At 37.8% G+C, this 19,148-nt stretch overlaps 1 protein-coding gene across 2 annotated transcripts in view; it reads left to right on the top strand.

The window, feature by feature from the left end:
• The window catches only part of EPSTI1 (epithelial stromal interaction 1), a 51,636-nt gene extending 32,718 nt beyond the window's left edge, over positions 1-18,918 (top strand). Inside the window, exons 8-13 of one of the 2 annotated variants that reach the window (XM_031615839.2) lie at positions 2,690-2,783; positions 6,546-6,629; positions 9,470-9,543; positions 10,556-10,661; positions 15,567-15,607; positions 17,066-18,906. In XM_031615839.2, coding sequence (XP_031471699.2) covers positions 2,690-2,783; positions 6,546-6,629; positions 9,470-9,543; positions 10,556-10,661; positions 15,567-15,587 — 379 coding nt within the window. In that variant the 3' untranslated portion in view covers positions 15,588-15,607; positions 17,066-18,906. Of the gene's footprint in view, positions 1-2,689; positions 2,784-6,545; positions 6,630-9,469; positions 9,544-10,555; positions 10,662-15,566; positions 15,608-17,065 lie in introns of both variants that reach the window. The other variant, XM_090131386.1, reaches the window with a different exon arrangement.
• The last annotated feature ends 230 nt before the right edge of the window (positions 18,919-19,148 follow it).

The following is a 19,148-nucleotide window of genomic DNA, read 5'->3' as shown; positions in this document are numbered from 1 at the left end:
AGAATGGGGCAATTGCATCCAAAGAGTCTAATGGGAGATATTTATGGTTAATATTAGTTCCCGGACAGCAGCCAGGATTTCTCTGGGAAAGTGCTATTTTGAATGGGTCAAAACTATGCCAGGAACTGTTACCACAATACAGATGGCTGAGTTCCCATTGCTAAGAGTATTGCCTGATGCTATTAAACCAGTATGAGAGTAGCCTATTTTAATGAGTGTAGTGAAAGTCTTCTTCCCAATTGTGTAACAAGAAACAGGACCACAGAGGAACACAAAATAAGAACACCTCAGCTTAACTAGTGCTTCTAAATAGTGCTCTTTCCTCCAGCCTTATGCTTAGGGGCAGTAGGAGCTCAGGTTAGCAGCCTGTAAGGAGGGTACCATCTTCTTGCTTTGTCTAAATTTTGTATTTCCTTCTAATTATTTTTGAAGGATACCATTAGGCTGTTGTATGCAGATTAATTTTTGTTGCTCTTCTTCTTTCCTTAACACTGACCATTCTAGAGGGCCACATTTTACTAGAATTTTTGATTAGCCTCTGAAATTTTAGCGAGCAAGAGTAAGATGTTGCTCCACCTATTTGAATGTGAAACACCTCTAGACATTTTGATGTACCGATTTCCTTCTGGAGATAATGCTTTCCTCTCTGGAACATTAATTGAACTGTCATATCTCTGACTTCCCCCTTTCTCTGCAGCATGGCTTACACTATACTTTGCATTATTATGGCTTTAATATTATGAAAAATACATTTCAGACAATGCTTTGACAGTCTAGCAACTCAAGATGCTCTGCTGGGTTTCCATAGAGATGATACACTGTAAATTACCGTATATGACTATCTTTATTAAGTTAGTCTCCAGTCATATTCGGAAACCTGAATCCCTTTCTTTTGATAGGAAAATTTTAAAGCTGTGTAACTTCATGTGATGTAGTAGGATGTTTTCTGTACATGAGGGCAGTACACATTCTTGCTGGAATACTCTATTTGCTTCCACTTCAGTAATCATCTTTTCTAATAGTGAAACTGATTTCGCGTTACTTGTGTAAGCTGATCTGGAAAGGGCAATGTCTTTTGCTCTCCATTTCCTTTTTATGCAATTACTGAGAACTTCCACATACCCCCAAGTCATTTTTTTGCCATCCATAAGGAATTAGGGCATCCAACGGTACCCTCAAGTGGCCAGGTACTTCTTTACAGAGCTACAACCTTCTCAGTCATTGTCCAGACATTCTCTAGGAGTTGCTAGTCTTTCTAGCATAGAGATAAATTGATAATTTGCTATAGGTAGAGAAATATAAAGTCTGCAATTTAAAGCTTCAATTTCCCCATATTCCGTGTGAACTCATCACTCTACCACTTACCTTACTTGGAAAAAAAGTGTCTTGTTAAATCTTGAGTAAGAGGAGACTATTAATTCATTTAACTCTGATGCAGAGAATTTTGGGTTTCACTTGGTTCTTTCTGTATTCTGCCTTGGTTGAGATCTATCATAACTTGCCAGGTAGTGAAAGAGGGAGTGAACTGTGAATGGTGAAATTCTGAAATCATGGCTTGCCACAGCTTGAGCAAGCACCCTGTACTTAAACAGGTAACATGTTTTTATGTCTATAGAATAGCACAGAAGAACTTGTGGGTTCTTTTGCTTTTTCTGCACTTCTCTTCAATATACCCTCAGACCAGCAGCCTCTTTCTGCAATTAGTCATCATCGCTGTTTGGCAGACAAGGCTTTTTCACCCAGGTTAACTAGACATCTTTACTATTGGCATCTTCTTCCCCACAGAGTTGGTTGGCTGCCCTGTTAACAAAGTAAATCCTTGCGTTGAATCCCCCTTGAACTACCTTAATGCTTTCCAAAGATGTATAGAGAAATAAAATCGGATCTTTCCTCTCACTCTGTTCTTTTGAGTGAGCAGAAACTTCAGTAGATATGCCTGGGTCTGCAGGTTAAGAAACTGATTTCAGATCATGTCACCACAACTCCTGCTCTTAGCATTTATGTTGTTCTTTGTGACTTTGTTTGACTCTGTTGGTTGAAACTGTGGGATAGCAGGTGATACCTTGAAAATATGGTTTATAAAGGATGCAATTGTAAAAACAGAATGTCCCAGAATAAGAAACTATAATGTTGTGCAGTATTTTTTAACTAAAGATATATTTGTGTTGTTTTTGGTTTTGTTTTTGGTTTTACAATGCTACAAAATTGCTCAAATTCTTTCTACTAGATTAATTAATTTGTTGTAAGGGTGCATTTTATTAACAATGAAGGAAAATGCCTTAAAATAATATTTTTAATTACTTATCTGAGATTTAGGGATCTGGTAGAAGGGTTAGCAACTATTCAGTGAAGCAGTTGCATTCTGATGAAGTCCAATGGTTTGTGAGTCTGTATTTTAGGAGCTTTACCAAACTGAAAGAAAGCATAACCTCTATGGACCCCAAATATGCAAATGACAGTAACTATTTGCTTAAAAATCTCCCCAGCTGATGTTTTATCCACAGTATAGGTTCTGTTTCCTCTGTCCCCTTTTATTCTGTCTGTCCCAATAACCTTTTGTCCCACTTGTGATGTTTTTCAGTAGTCACATGATGAAATGTCTAGGCTAGATTCCGAGGGTGGTATAAAAATGCTATATTTATTTTCATGGAAGCACTAACAATTCTATTTGGATTGGATTTCTTTGTAGCAAAACCAATGAATTATTGAACAGATTGGACTTGGGTTTGCCAAAGAATGATTCCTGTCAGACTGCTAATTGTGGCCCAGAATCAACAGCATGGGTAAGCAAAACCATGGAATGTGCAATATTTTTCTGTCAACTTTCCAGGTGCTGTCAATAGTATGATATTAGAATATTCTAATTGAGTTTAATTGCCTATACATAACTCAGTGAATACCAAGGAGTCTTTCTGGGTGAACTGCCTGTGTTGTCTGTGATATACTGGCAGAGTATCCTACATAGTATGATACTGCCTTTATTACTTGCAGTTCCCCTCCTGATAAATACGAGCCAGATTTATATTCTATGTTCAGATCAGAATCTTAAATGTGCTGCGTACCCATCAGTCGGTGGCAAGCTTTTATGGAATCCCAACTAGTACATGTCAGCAGATGCTTTGCTGCATTGAAAATCTAGTCAGAAGAGAAGCTTATTTCTCACTGCATCCTAAAAGTGATTTTGTAGACTGCTTGGGGACTTTGTCCCAGTTTGAATGAGCCTCTTAAGTATCAATGTAATTAGGGAATAGATAAAGTATTGCTAAAGTTTCATTATTCTAATTGCCTCAAAAAGCCTTTTGCACATCTGATTATTCTTTCCACGTCTAACCAAGCATTCCTACTGATATAAAAACTTAGACTGAGGAATATTAACCCTGAAGACAGAAATCTTCCCCTCATTTGTAACTTGGGGATGACAATGTAGGCAGAAATTCTTGTTATGAACAACAGTCCTGAATCAGCAGAAAACTGGAAACATCTAATGTGCGTAACAGATACAACCTTGAACACCAACAGCTGAGTAAGGAAATTAAAAATTTTCCTGTATATTTCCTCAGAAGCCTTGGGAATGTGCAAGACCCTCCTTACAGAGAAATTACTCTGCACAGAATATATGACAGTCCTGTCTTGCCCCTAGTATCTCTTTCTGATTTTCAGTTGCTTGAAAAGGGAAGGCGTTACTGAAAGAAGGTTCCTTTCCCCTTTGATTCTTCAGGCCATTTTATGTCTCTGATAAGCATGAAGACGTCTCAACATGTGAGCAGTGTTATAACTTTAAGAAGACAACTTCTTCCCAGCAGTGCTGTGTCCACTAGATTTAATTGTAACAGAGGCTATATTTTGTAATCCTGAGTAGACAAGCAATATGGAGGAATATGGGAAGGAAGAAAAGATGTATGGAAAATATTTCTAATTGCCTCTGAAGCATCCTATGCTCTGAATAGTCTTTGGTAGAGAAGATCAGGCTCAACAGACTTCTGTATGTTATGAGCAGGGAACTGTGAACATAAGCGAGCTCATAGCCCCAATATTGACTTGAATTTCAACATTTCAGTTTGATGTCTGTGTGTAGGTGGGTGGATACCTAAGGTAACACTGAATTCTCTCAGGTATACAGCTCCTACCTTTAACCTTTGCCATTTATTTCACTTACATACATGTCTCTTTCTCACTGCAGTTTTGGAGGAGTTTCTTAATAAATTATGCCAAATTACTTAAGTTCAACTTTTGCTTAGCCAGTATCCAAGCAGATAGAATACATAGTTTTTCTATACTGTTCCTTATTAATACCAGCTTATATTATGCATGTGTGATCCTGAGGAAGATAGGCCTGGTCTTTTCCAACCTTAGTGATGTTACGATTCTATCATTCTGTGACAAGGGAGAATGGTTTTAAAATCAAAGAGAGGAGATTTAGATTAGATATTGGGGAAATATCTCACTGAGAGGATGGTGAGGTACTGGAACAAGTTGCCCAGGAATGCTGTGGTTGCCCCATCCCTGAAAGTGTTCAAGGCCAGGTTGGATTGGGCCCTGGACAGCCTGATCTAATGCCTGATTTAATGGATGGCAACCTTACCCATGGCAAGGGGTTGCAAGGGGTTGGAACCAGATGTCTTTAAGATCCCTTCCAATTCAAGCCATTCTATGATTCTAAGTCTTTCTTTTTTTTTTTTTTTTTTTTCAGTATTTCTATAGCTCTGTGAATCAATTTATCATTTGCTTATAATGCATTTAGTAAGAAGTCTTTTTAACCAACTTGGATGAGATGCAGACTGTATATAGGCATACTGAGGACCTCTGTGCTCTTTGTAAGGAATCTGAAGCACGTAACCAATAAATTGTTATCTAAATGAACTTGGCATAGTATCAAAAGGCTAAACCACCAGGGAATCTTATACTCTTAATTTTGATGTTATCTTTTATTTTTCCTTTGTCTAGAGTAACTAAACCATTCTGGAACAATATATTTGAAACAGGGAAGTGCGATAAGACTGGGAAGTGCATGATAAGAATGTTAAGGGGCATGGGGTTTATGCATATACATATGGGTTTTTTTATTATTTAAAGTTAATGTGCTAAAACAAATCTGAGATAATGTTATGTTTATTGAATTCTTTTTCCCTTGCAGCACTTTTTTGTTAGTGATACTAATTCAGTACATCTAGTTCAGATAGCAGTGTCAAATATTCCTTGATGCATGTGAACAAATTTGACTTTTTTGGGGTGACTCTGTTATTGGTGACTTTTTTGGCCCACTTAATTAATCAAGCTCATAATTAATTTTAATCCTGTCTTCAAAGTGTTACCAGTTTGGTATAGAGTCTTATTGTCTTTCAGCTTGATTAACATACACTCCACACAATTCTCCAAGCCATTAGAGAGAGTAATGAATAATATTGGACCCAGAATGAGTCTCCCTGGACACATGTAACAACTCCTCCCAGCTCAAAATTGAGCTATTAATAATTGCTTTCTCTATTCAGTCTTTTTAGCAAATTATGTGCCTGTCGTTTTAATGGTGTCATTCTGCACACATATATCAAGTTTCAAGAACACCATGTAGACCTGCAACAAATTCTTCACTAAAGTCAAACCTGCACATTTCTTGTATTAAATTATATTGGCTCATTATTTAGTGTGCTATGCTCTGTACCTGCTTGAAGACTTTACAGTACAAGTTCCTAAGGATCCTATAAAATCCTAATGGTATGCTGGCCCTTTGAAGACAACTGTAACTTGTAAAAGACCAGAGCTAGTTACTGTAATGAAAACAGGTGAATACTTTAATTTTAATGTATAGTTCAGATTTTCAGTTCTCTTGCCTGACTCCCAACTAAGAAAGCAGACCTCATCTCTGAGCTTCTCTTGCCCTACCACCACACATCCCTTTCCAATATTTATATGGAAACAATCATAGAATCTTAGAATTCTTAAGGTTGGAAAGGACATCCAAGATCATTTAGTCCAGCCATCAACCCATCACTACCATGTCCACTGAACTATGACTCTCAGTACAGCATCTACTTTTTTCTTGAAAACCTCCAGGAAAGGTGACTCTATCACCTCCCTGTTCTAAGACATTACCACTCTTTCTGAGAAGAAATTTTTCCTAATCTCCAACCTGAACCTCTACTAGTGTTTCCCTCTGCTACCAGGCCTCCCTTCTGCTTTGTTATATTAGTAATGCTTCCAGTGCTTTTCAGTCTTCCCACAACATCCCATCTCACTGTCTTATATCCTGATTGCATTTTTCAGTTATTCAGAATATCTTTATGTATGCCACTGGAACAAGCAATAGAATGTTCTGTGGCTGCTTGTAATATGCAGGTGAACATTCAGCTAAATGGAATGCCTGAAAAGTTTTATGCCACTCCTTGGTTAAACACTAGTCTTCAAACTCATCAGATTTTTTAATAATTGTAATCCTTCGAACTGTTCTGGTTTGTTAATTATTTGTAAATAGAATTGAGAATGAAGTTTGGCACGTTGATCCTCCCTCTCCCCACACCAATATGTCTATATTTTCTACTGAACAATAGGCTAGAAGCCATATATATAAGCAAGCTCTTCGAGAGGATGAAAACAGAAGATTGGAGGAAATGAAGCAAGAACAACGGAGGAAGGTAATTATACATTAACAGTTTACATATTGTATCATTTTTGCATGCTGTGAAATCAAGTAAATGCATTGATTACTTGTAGCCTATGCACAGGGCTTGTCTTTAGGGAAAGTGATGTAGTCACTGTTTTCAAATATTGTGAGAGAGATGAGCCAAGTTGTAAAATTTGGACAGACAGAAGTATCTTCTGGGTTCATGGCTATTTGCATCTGGACGACTAGCTCCTGCTTACCTCTCCATTTGAACAGTTGTGCAAAGCATTTTTTTGGATTGTGGTGACCAATTTCATAGCCTAAGGAAACCAATTTCCAGTCTTTCAGGTGGAAGTAACTTTACTGAGATATTTATGATCTCAGATTCTGAATATATTTTTTATAGAGAAACCATCCATGTGCCCCGCTGTCCCAAACAAGTATGTGGAAGCACTCAGATTTGCTATCAAGTCTGTACTCTTCTGTGTTCCTTTGCTAACCACATAAATGGAGAGTTTTCGTTTGTCCAATTGTAGTATAACTACGTGTTTCAACTCCATCTTCTGCATAGGCAGCATGCATTGCCTGAAAGGCACCTCAACCACTGCCATCCCTCTGGCATGGTTTTGGGTACTAGATCTATGTAAAGATCATCTACAAAACTTACTTATTACACTATAGTAAGTTCTTTGCCAGGTCTAACTGTGTGAATGTGCAGAGGGCAGCATTAACTACAGATCATTAAAAAATATATTAGCAAATAGAATCATAGAATGGTCTAGGTTGGAAGGGACCTCACTAAGGTTCTATGATTCTGTGATTTTTTGAGGTCTCTTCCAACCCAAACCATTCTATGATTCTGTTTGCTAATAAACTTCCAACCATGGGCAGGGACACTTTCCACAAGATCAGGTTCTTTATTTGGCTTGGTTCAAGAGTACTGTGTAGAGCTTTAGATGCCATACCGATTTCTGTAGGTCAGCAAGAAAATGTGGACTGCTTCTAAGGCTGCTCCGTCTTGGTACACAACACCATGTGCTCCTTGCATTCAGCATTGCTGCTACATATTGCACAGAGTGATGTGCTATGTATAAACCCACTGTAAATAATATGTATTTTAAAGGCTCCAGTAATTGTCCCTCCAATTTATGTTGGCTTATTTCTACTTAAAACTAATATTTATTAAAGTAATTGTGAATTCTGTCCTGTGTGCAAGCTCCTGGTATAGCATAGCTATAAAATGTATAGGTATTGTCAGTTGCTTTTTTTTTTTTTTTAAACAGGTTTTAGTATGTATTGCTTGATTTAAAAATATTCAGTACACTTTGAACACAGCATCATATACACGCAATATTTCAGAACATTACTCCAAGAGAGGACTCAGCGTATTGGAAAGTCAGATACTGGGTTTTAATTTTCAGGTTGAATAGTTATTTAAAACAGTGAAAATAAAGGTTGGCTTTTTTATTTCTTAATCCTGTTTCTTCTTTTAGGGCTAGACAAATATTGATACACAACACATTCACAGTTATTGATTTGCTTCATACATTTATTGCATAGTTTTTATTTAATGTTCCACTTAAATTGATTTTTTTTTTTTTTTAACTTTTGTAGTTCCATTCTGTTACTGAAGCTTTTATCTAACCACTTCATTTTATTTTACTTCCTATTCCTACTGCTACTCAGTTGTTATGGAAAATATGAAGAATGGGTCTGTTCCCATCCCTTCCCCCTTGCCCTGAAAGCCAAATTCTCTGCAGAAAAAACCTGCATCTTCAATCCTTGGGCACATTACAGGGATCAAGAGGCAGACAAACAAGAACACATGCAATGTTTCCTTAGCAGGCCCAGCTAGAATTGTATAACTCTGCTTTTCAGAGAAGTCCCTTTTAGTCTGTTTATATACCTTAAAACTATATAATGTAGGGACTGTAGGCTTCAACACTAGGGCTTGCATAAGCTTTCACCACAGTGAAAAAACAGTAGGTACTGTTTGTCCTTTCCTCACTATCATAGAATCATAGAATCATACAATCACAAGGTTGGAAAGAACCTATAACATCATCTAGTCCAACCGTCCTCCCATCACCATTGCTACCACAAGCACTAAACCAAATCTCGCAGCTCCTCATCCAGACACATTTTGAACACTGCCAGGGATGGCGACTCCACCACCTCCCTGGGCAGCCATTCCAGTGCCTGACCACTCTGAGAGAAAAAATTCTTCCTTATGTCTAACCTAAACCTCCTCTGGTACAACTTGTGGCCATATCCTCAGGTCTGATTTGTTGCCTGGGAGAAGAGGCCAAACCCCTTCTCATCACAACCTCCCTTCAGGAAGTCATAGAATGCAATAAGGTCTTCTCTGAGCTTCCTCTTCTCCAGGCTAGGAGACTGAAGGGACTACGAAGTTTCTGCACAATATTTTGGAGGGCAGAGGAGCTGCGGGCATGCTATTGTTTGGGCAGGGTGCTGTGTGCCTCTGCCTTGCTCTGCGTGGCCAGGTGGAGCTGATGGTACTGGCTGTGCAGAGGAACTCTGTTTATCTGGAAGAAGAGGGACTTTGCTAGAGGGACAGAGCTTGCATGCAGGCTGATGTACTCAAATGTTGGACTGGATCTGTCTGAATTCACTTCACATATCTAATCCTAAGCAATGCTGTACAGAAAAAATGAGGTCTGTTCTGAGCTCAATGCTGCCACATAAGCAAATAAAATGCTACTGGGAGAAGTTGCAGAAATGACACGTGGCTCTAGTTGACATTAACTCCATGTGGAATTAGTTGGATTTTCAACATTGCCGTATTAGCTGAAAGTAAGTTTTGAGGTTTGTTTCTTTGTTTGTTTCTTTTTTCTCTTTTGTCATCCCCAGGCTCAATTAATGGAATCAAAACAAAAGCAGGAGACAGAAGCCAGGAGACGAGCACATCAAGATGAACAGAGGAGGTATGATGCAAAATTTCAGGATATACATTACTTGACTTTCTATCTGGAATGGGACTCAAAATTGCAAGCATTCATGCTTAAGAAGACTATTGCAATGAAGACCCCTGATATAGCCTCTGGTTTGACTTTGTCTTCAGGTAAACCACTAATATCCACCATTACAGCTGCTCACATTAATGTGTTATTACCCAGAGTGCCTTTTTCACTTTATTTATTTTATCAGCACAGGGTACAGCACAGGGTAGAAACTATTAGCAGTTTCAAGACAATTTAAAGACAGATGGAGAAAAACACATATAAAATATTATGTGCAGCGATTCATTCAACTGGTCTGCTCTCCTCTTTCTGTCTGGATTGCAGTCTCCAACTAAGGAGATTGCTGAGAACTATACCTGTTCTCCCAGTCCCTTCAAGATCTTCACAAAGAATGTAAAGTCTTTTAAAATATTTCACAATTTCCTAATTTCAGCTTCCTGTGACCTTCCTTAAAAGAGCACAATCAGGTGGTAGTCTTCCAGCTTTATCATACCTGGTAGCCTCTTCCTGATGTCCTGAATGTGGGCCCCGAAGGCAGTACAAGAAAATGCTAGAGGTGTTTTCTGAGCTGGACAACTTGGCTATTTAATAACAAGCTTAAGCGGTTGTTCATTAGGAAATGACTACTTACAGAAACTTGTTTAATGAAGGCTGAAAGATCTACCTAGGGTGATCAAGTGAGTGGTATGCAGGATGACTTTTTACTGAGAATTTGGGGCCCTTTCTCATAGCCACAGAGGTATGCCTTTTAATCATGACAGATTGATCACAGGATAAGAATGCACCTGGTGAACTGAAAAGGAAAGGCATCCTATCTCATGACAGGCTGTGGTTATTCAGCACAGGCTTGAAAAGCATAGAATGATGTGTACTTAACTGAGAATAGGGAAAGCTCTTTAGAGAATGTTAAATTTCAAAAGTTTGTGAACTCCTCAGCTACCTTCAATCGCTGTTCATTTTTTCTTTCTACTTCAAGAGTAAATAATGCTTTTCTGGACCGACTTCAGAAGAAAACACAACCTAATAGCATCTGCCAACCTGGATATTCTGGGAGTCTGGACTTATGCAGTGATGGTGCCTGGGTAAGTTTTTTGAGTACAGAGCACTAAAGCAATAGGATTGTTTGAAAACTGACTTTTTCCCATATACTGTTATGTGTCTATGCACAGTTAGCCTGCATGACAGTCCTGGTTGGCTGCCAACTAGAGTATCTGTCAAGAAGAAATCCTGTCTTAAGTATAATCTGTTCAAATGGGAAGAGGAAGTAACAGTTGTTCTTGCAGCAGAGTTTGGTTGCTTTACATAGAAGGTAATACAAGGAACCAAATCCAACATCCTTCCTGAAGTTCAGAACAAGAGTAGTGAAACTGTATGGGTTTTTCCAAAACATCTTTAAATGAAATCTATAAATTCATGTTAAAATATTTGGAAAGGCTGTAAACATTTTAATATGATACTGAAAATGGAGGTGGAAAATGCCATGAAAAATACAGCTGTTCATTTCTTCCTGAATAAACTTATGGCAAGGAAGGAAGACCTGACTATATCCAGTTTAAATAGTTCACTCTGAAAGTAATACCTCCTATTTATTTCCATGGAATCTATGACAGATACAAAGAGCACAATAGCATTACTTGATAGAGCAAATTCTCAGCTACAAAACACTATTTTTTCAACACAGTCGAAAAAATAGCTATGCATTCTCACCAGCAATGAACAAGAGCCTGCATACCATGCTTGTAAAACTCAGCACCACTGGAGATGACCTATGTTTCATAGTTGCTATGATGATGTTGTTGCTAGGAAAACATTGCCCCTACAGGTCATCTCTCATCAGCCCAAACTGATGGAAATCAGAAGGCACAAATCCAGACTATGTGGTGGGTGTGGGAGTACAGTCCAGCCAAGATTGGCAATGATCTTCAAAGTGATATGGGGCCTGGCGTTACTGTGTTGCAAGAGAAAGGTTGTTTTCTTTGTTATGACTCTGGAAGTTTGAGTCTTCATCTTAGTCAGCGTTGTGATGTAACAGTCAGAGTTGATGCAGTATTTCCATTATGGAAATTTCTACTGGGGTGGAATTCCATTGCTGAGAGGACAGAAGTGTAGAAATTGAAAATCGCAAAGGCTGAGTAGCAAAATGATACAAGTCTAAATAAATTTAGTGAATGTGGCTTTTCAGAGGAAACTGCCTAGCTTGAGATGGACTGTTTGGTGTGGATTTGTTTCTTGGCAGATGACTGCTACAAAAACTTGGGTTCAAACATCTAGAAAGTCAGAGAAGCAGATAGTCTTGCTCCTAGAGGTTTCCAGATACTGAAACTGGAAAAGGAGCCTCTTCTTCACTGCTAGCTATGGGCAAGCTTGGTGGAGGGCTCAGAAACTTCAGACTGAAGCCAGAACTGTGCAGAGCAGTTCTCTTTGTCTTGCTGAGAGTGGGCAGGATTTGTCAGCTCAGCCTCCCATTGTGTCTGCTGGTAGCTGCTGGAAGAACCAGTTGGCTAAGGTCTTGGGCCTTGCTGGAAAGCTGAACTGTAAATATCTAGGTTTAGTAAAGGAGTGTGAATAAAAGAGTGCTCTGAATAGCAGGCCTGAGTGATTTTATTGAAGATAGCAGTGTTAGGCTTCAGGTAGGACAGAAACAAATAATGCCTAGAAAGGGGCAAAAGGTAAAGTCTGCTGGATGGTGCCTGCTTAACCAAGGGTGGAAATTATTCTTTTTATTTTACTTTGTATCCTTTATCACAATTTGTAAACTGTTTCCTGGTAAAATAAAGTCTGTAACAGCCAACAACCCCAGTCTCTGAACTCCAGCATCTCCATTCATCCGCTGTCCCTACTGAAAGCTTCTCTGGATGTAGAAGGAATGAGGTCCTTTACCACATGTGCTATTCCCCAAGATGGGTGGCCAGCAGGTTGCACTAGTGCACTCAGCCCAGGCATAGTTTTAATAGCAGACAGTTCTGAAAAGTCTACAGCCAATCTTTTTTTTTTTTTTAATGTGTATTCAAAGACTGCATCAACAAATCCCTATATGTAGAAGTGATAGATTTCCTACTGTGGATATTTGCTGAATAGTTCTCAAGGAGCCTGCCTTACGTTGGGTAGCACTTAGATTATCTGCTTTTCATATATACCTCACTATGAAATGTTCAGAAGACTGAACAAAGTAGGGAAAGAATAAAGTAAATAAGAAGATGCCATCAAGGAGAAGAATTGAAATAAGTATTGGTAAGAAGAGCAAGAATCTCTTTTAGACAGGCTGGAGGCTGCAACCTCATTTTGATTATATCCAGGATCTTCTCCTTTCCCTTGGGATTTTAAGCAAAAAGAGCTGAACTCCAAAGGTGCCTTACAAATCGTTGTCTGAAACATGGTGTTTTGCATTACAAAAGAGCTAACTGAAGCAGTTCAGATTATAAACTAAGATGAAAAGAAAAGAAAAAGGTTCCCAAAGTTAAGACCTGCAGGTAAGTTTTGAGCCTGCTCCTTCTTTGTAGTGGCACTGAAGAAGAAATATTTGTTCTTTCCTGCTTCTTTTTTCCTGACTGAGCTCTTCACAGTCAAAACAGCTTCATGCTTACAGAAACTGAATGTTGTGCCATTGTTGATGTAACTGCTGTATTTTTCATTATTCTATTAGCCTGGTTTCCTAAGGAAATGAATTTCTGTGATCACTCTGTATGCATGTAGTTAGGTCTCCAACCTGCTGGCCAATCTTGACTGAATTTGAAAAGGGTGTAAAAGTCTCACAGATAATTCAGTTTATTTGCATTTTGTGAAAAACAGTGGCTGGCTGTAGCAGTGTTTGAACAGTGGATATCAGGACGGGCTTGGAAAGAGAGGGGAAGGTAAATTTATTGTGTGTGTTTGGCCAGGAGAGAAGAGAGCAGTTGCTGTGCCCCATTGTTCACTAGTTGTTAACAAACTAGTTTTAGTTATTCCTCTGCCTTCCAGACAAATTGTGTTTTATTAGGAATATTTATATGTTGTTATTTCACGAGGTATCTTCATGAAAGTAGTCTTTTCTCACCTTTTGGTTATAAATATCAAGGTGCTCTCCAGGTGGTTGTGTGCTTTGCTTTTTTAATGAGAAGCCAAATTAATGTTTCCATTTCTTTGTGTTGAGCTACTGCACCTTTGGGAAAGTCTTGAGTCTTCCTGCATGCTATCAAGAAAATGTTGATGTCTTTTGTGCAGCCATTGACTCTAACTTAAGTATAAACCTTTTAGGATAGGCGAGGAAAAGATAATGTTTGTCATTTCAACATCAAAGTTTAATCAATAAGATTGAGTCCATACTCAGCTGGGGCCTATAACTGAGGCAATATCTGTTCACTGTGGTGGCATAAATAAACGGTTTTACTTAAATATGAAAACACTTCTATTTTTACAAAAGAATAACTTTAAAACAGTGGCATGTTTTTATATTAACTCCCTTGAGATTTCTCCTTGCTCAAGCACTGTGGCATTTGCAGAGGCCAAGTGCTAATGCATGGCAGGCCTGTAACAGAGCCCTTGTTTGTCTTTTGAGTAGAAAGTCAGCAATGTGAAGGACTCTTTTGTCTATTCTGTTAATGGAGATAGCTCACATGGTGAGTAGATGAAATTTATATGCCTGCTCTTCTTTAATGAAGTACTGGTTGTCATGCTGGAACTCTCTAAGCTCTAGTAAACCCAGAATCTAGAAGACAATGTGACATATTGCACATTCCTGTTCTGTGTCTCTTATAAACCCCATGTCAGGCATATGAATGAGAAATGCTCTCTCAGATGTTGACTCTACTCCATCAGTTGATACATTAATCTATACATTTAGAAGGGGAAACAACTGTGGCCTGAATACATAGGTGCAGGGCAACAGGACATTCTCTTCCTTTCCCTTACAGAGAACAGAAATTCAGTGGATGCTGGACAAAAATAACACAGTTTGGATGTACAACTATTTTAAATGAACATGGCTTGTGGATTAGCACTTGATTTATTTCTTTCAACATGTTCCATGGGAGCATCATTTTAGAGTGATGAGTTAGAGAGATTTATGGTATTTGCTATCAATCTGAGACAGACCATGTCATTGTGGTGGTTTCACACCAATGGGCAGCTCAGAACTACTCTCTCACTCCCCCTCTGCAAAAGAACAGGGGGAGAAAATATGATGAAAAAAGACACAAAGGTTGAGATAAGGAGAATATTTGCCAATTACTAGAGTGAGCAAAACAAACTCAACACATGGAGATAAATGTATTTACTACCTATTGCCAGCAGGCTTGCCATCCACAATGGTTAAATATCTTTTTACAAAGAAAAGTTTGCTAATTTAGCTTTAGCCTGGTTAGTCTATATGCAGTATGTTTTAGAAAGATTATTTGATTTTTCTCCTAAAACTGTTTTTTTGTTGTGATAGCTGTGGAGAGTAATATGCTAATCATTCCAAGCAGAATGATGAAGGAAAATAAAAGAACTGCTCAGCAGAAACATTCACTGAGAGACCTGAGATGAGTAAGTCCAGGTAGATGAGTTAATGACCTACCTCTGACAAAGCAGTCAAACAGCATAGTCAGATGTGTTCTGTCTGGCTCGACCTTGAGCTCAATCATTCTTTCTTTTGAAAACTTCATCCTGAAAGAGAATATTGAGAGTCTAGGGAGGAGCAAAACAAACCTCTCACTCTTTCAAACTGTGTGAGACTGAGAAAGGATCAAGGCATCTAAGATACTTAGAACACTTTTAGATTGACTTTTTTAAGCAAAACCAAGCTTATCTCCCAAGTCAGTACACCCCACTATTCATATGTAGTTCAAATCAAAGAAATATTTATTGCTGGAACTGGGATCTTCTTACATAAGAAGTTATATTATATTTTAAATAGAGTTTTAAATGACAGCAAAGGATACCAAGTAGTCAGGAAAGACCCACCTAACCTTAGTTCCTAACATAAGTATCTCATTCTACTATATTGTACTAATGCATTTTTATTCATCTAGGGGTCAAACTACTTGGAATAAAGGATTAATGTTGCCAGAAGGTAAGAATACAAGATTTGTTCGTTGTCAGTACTAATGCTGGTATTAATTTAGATTCATATTTGCTGTTTCATTGTGACAGCTTTTGTAGTTTAATTTTCAAGTACTATGAGAGGGCATCTTAAAATAATGGCTTTCCAACTCTGTGAATGGAGCTAAGCAGTGGTGCATACCAAATCTGAAACTTGTTCTTTCATTAAAGAACTGCAGAACGTGTATTTCAAGTCAGAGGAAGCACTGATGTCACTGAAAGTGTTTGCTCAGGATATGATGATATTTAGTGACAAAACCTCAATAAAGTCACATTCTCTGTGTTGTGGACTGTGAGTGGATAAAACTTGGCAGCTGAGGAATATGGCTGGAAATACAGAAGGTGATTCTGCAACATAATTATGATTGTAAGTGAAAAACAGTGAAAGTGAAAGGCTTTCTTTTGGGCTACTTCTTCCTGCTGTTTCCCATGCAGGAAAATGGAGATTGTTAATATCCATAACGACACCAGTATTGCATCAGAGAAATGACCTTTACACAAACCTCAGTGCACCTATGTTCTTTTCTGAAAGAGGTTCCATACCCTAATTCCCAGCTCTGATTTAAAGACTTGTGCAGAGCCTTCACTTGTAGTCTTGAGGACTTCTAAGGCAAGGTACTGGCATATGGTATTTGAATTGCCTTTGAACTTTATTTGAAAGCTAGAACATTGAAAGAGGAATTAAAAAATGAAATAAACTTTGAAAAATGAGTTGCTTTTAGCCCTTCTTCTGTAAATGGACTATTCTTAATCTCCTATACAATTTCTTCCTCATTTTCTGCTCCAACACTAATTTTAGTTAGTGTTTTCATAGCAGGGTTGTATCCTAAAAATAGTATCTAAATAATGCAATTGGCTTCACATGAGTCATCTTTTCAGTTTCATGAGGAGTAAAATTGTTATTAAAAAGTAACTTAATTTCACCATGGAAATTACAATCAATAGATAAATTCAGTTCCCCACAGGGGAAAAAATGACCATCTCAGGCAGTCCACCATACTGTTAGGTTTTGTAAACTGTGGACAGCTGAAGGAGTTGAACATATTGAGTTCTTTGTTGTTTTACACAATATCTACAGTACCAATTATATATTTACATATGAACTATATAAGAATTATGGACGGATGTACTTATTTAGTCGTTATTTTAATGTTGTTCTGAAAACACATTTCAGCTTGCTAAGTTAATATGTTGCTCAAAGAGTTATTAATATGTCTGCAGATAATTAGGATGTTTTGTGAATTTAATTTACAAAAAGGTAGAAATCCTTTCATGAGTGCTTTACAGAATTAAAAGCTAAAACCTGTCAGAAAAAAAAAATGGAGACTTTATTTTCCAGTGGACTTAATCCTAGGCTAGTATGACTTTGATTTTTGTGCTTTTGCTGCAAAAGATAATTTTTAATTCTGTTTTCTTCCTCTTGTTACAGAATACTAGAGAAATATTCTCTTTTATCTGGTTTTGGCCAAATGACCTTGTAAAAGCTCCAAGAAAGCCCTCTTTTATCAGTGTGATTTTTTTCTGAGCCTGATTGGATCTTCACACCCACTTCATGAGTAATCTGCAGAGACTGGTTTCTAGCTGTCATTATTCACGCATATTTGAGGCAACTGGTTATGAAATTCCTAATTAATTTTTAATAAGTGAATGTGTCTTTTTTTTTTCCTTCCTTAAATTGTTTTGCCTTTTGCAGAATGCAATTATGCTAGCCTCTAGGATCTCACAAAAAGAAGTTGTTTGTGGTTGCAGAAGCTGCAGAAATATCTGTGTTTACTTTTTTGCTTTGCCCAGCCACAAACTTCCAGTGACTTGAACAGCAAAAAAAATAATAATAGTGCTCTCTTGTGGGAGCAAAGTGCTGCTGCTTTTTTGTTGATGTTGCTTTTTAGTGTTTTGGGGGTTTTGAGGGACTTTTTAATGTATGTGAAACAGTAGAGAGTCAAAGAGAAGCAAGTGTGTGTATTGTACATGGGCTATTTTGAAAATGTATTTAGAAAAATACAACATTAAAGAAATAAAACTTTAATGCTGGAAACTTTTACACTGTATTCAATTTTTGACACTTCATTTTTTCACTTTTCCTATTTTACCTTGATAATTTCTGTTACACGAGTGGGGAAAAGTACTACAATGTTATCTCTGGTTTCTTACTTTTTTTTTTCTCTCTAGTCTAATGGAATTTTTTTTCCATATTCTTGTTTTTGCAAGCAGCAACACTTTAATGCTTTCTGAAAGTCAGATTCATGACCTAGATAGTTCTAATGAAAAAGAAGGATCCACAGTGTGTTAGATAGGCCATGCAGACAAGAAGTATCCATTGCATTTACAAGTACATTTTATGCAAAATTAAAAGTTTCCCAAGCAATATTTTCTCCAGTGTTCAGATATGCCACACTGGAAACATGGAAATTTCATAATGGATCACCTGAAGTTTTCTTCTGAACCTGGGATGTTGCTGTGTTTTCTTTCTCCTTTGGGATTCTCTGTAGTTGCCCTTGGTTATCTCTGCCCTCTCATACTACTGGTCAGCTGATGTTGATTCAAAGTGCAGAAGGTTTCCCTAACATTCCATGGTTTAGTCTGTTTTCAAGCACCTGACAATGGAAACTTCCTTAGAAAGACTTCTGCATACCTAAAGAATGGTTCTCAATTGCAAATGGTACTTCTCCCTGCTGTTGGACTTCTGCTTTGAAAATTAAATTCACATCTCGCTCCCAAGTACGTCCTCTCTTACAATCCTTTGACAGTTATTAGGTCTAGGGCTAGATGTCTGTAGAGTAGGATATATGTACATGCGTGCACATATATTTTAAAGGACATGCCTCTGCTTAAATCAAATCCTTGTAGTCTGATTAGACTAATATTTATAGGTGGTCTTGTTGAAGTAGTGAACCTGCAGCCTTTCCACGCTTGGACTCCCACAGCCCTAGATCTCATTGAGAATTGCTGAGTGGAAGTCACCGCCGTCACTGAGAAGTTAAAATTCAGTGTGATTATGTTGCTGTGTTTCTGTTTCCAAAGAGAAAGAAGAACTTTTTATTCATCTGCTACTTTCACATTCAGGAACAGTACTGGCAAGTCACCTTGTGTAACCTTTTCCATTAAGCTTGTCTGCTTTCTTTTGGCTGTCTTCAGAGAATAAACTGGATCACAAAGTGCGTCCCCTTATCCAGCATTTCAGTCTCTTATTTGAAATGGTCTCTACAAACTTTAACTATAATTTCAGACATTAACTGTTCCAGTTCTTTTTAATGGCTAAGTATCTGAATTTTCCCTCTTCTATCTTTCTGAACAAAACAGACAGATCTGTATGAAGAGTGAAATGTCTTTGAGAGCTGTGGCCTTCAACGGAGATATAAGAAATTACATTTATCCACAAATTGATATTAACCAGATATCTGGAATCTGCAATTCTTATCCTGTTGGACGGCTTGCAGTATCTCAGAAGTAACACCTCCCCACACATACATCCTAACAAAAATAAGTCTTGAAAGTAAATATCTTTTTTAAGG

This window comes from Phasianus colchicus, chromosome 1 (genome assembly GCF_987193195.1).
Source record: "Phasianus colchicus chromosome 1, bPhaCol1.hap1.1, whole genome shotgun sequence".
Taxonomy (NCBI): domain Eukaryota; kingdom Metazoa; phylum Chordata; class Aves; order Galliformes; family Phasianidae; genus Phasianus; species Phasianus colchicus.
Note: the sequence above shows the minus strand (reverse complement) of the source record. Positions and strands in the feature narration are given on the sequence as shown.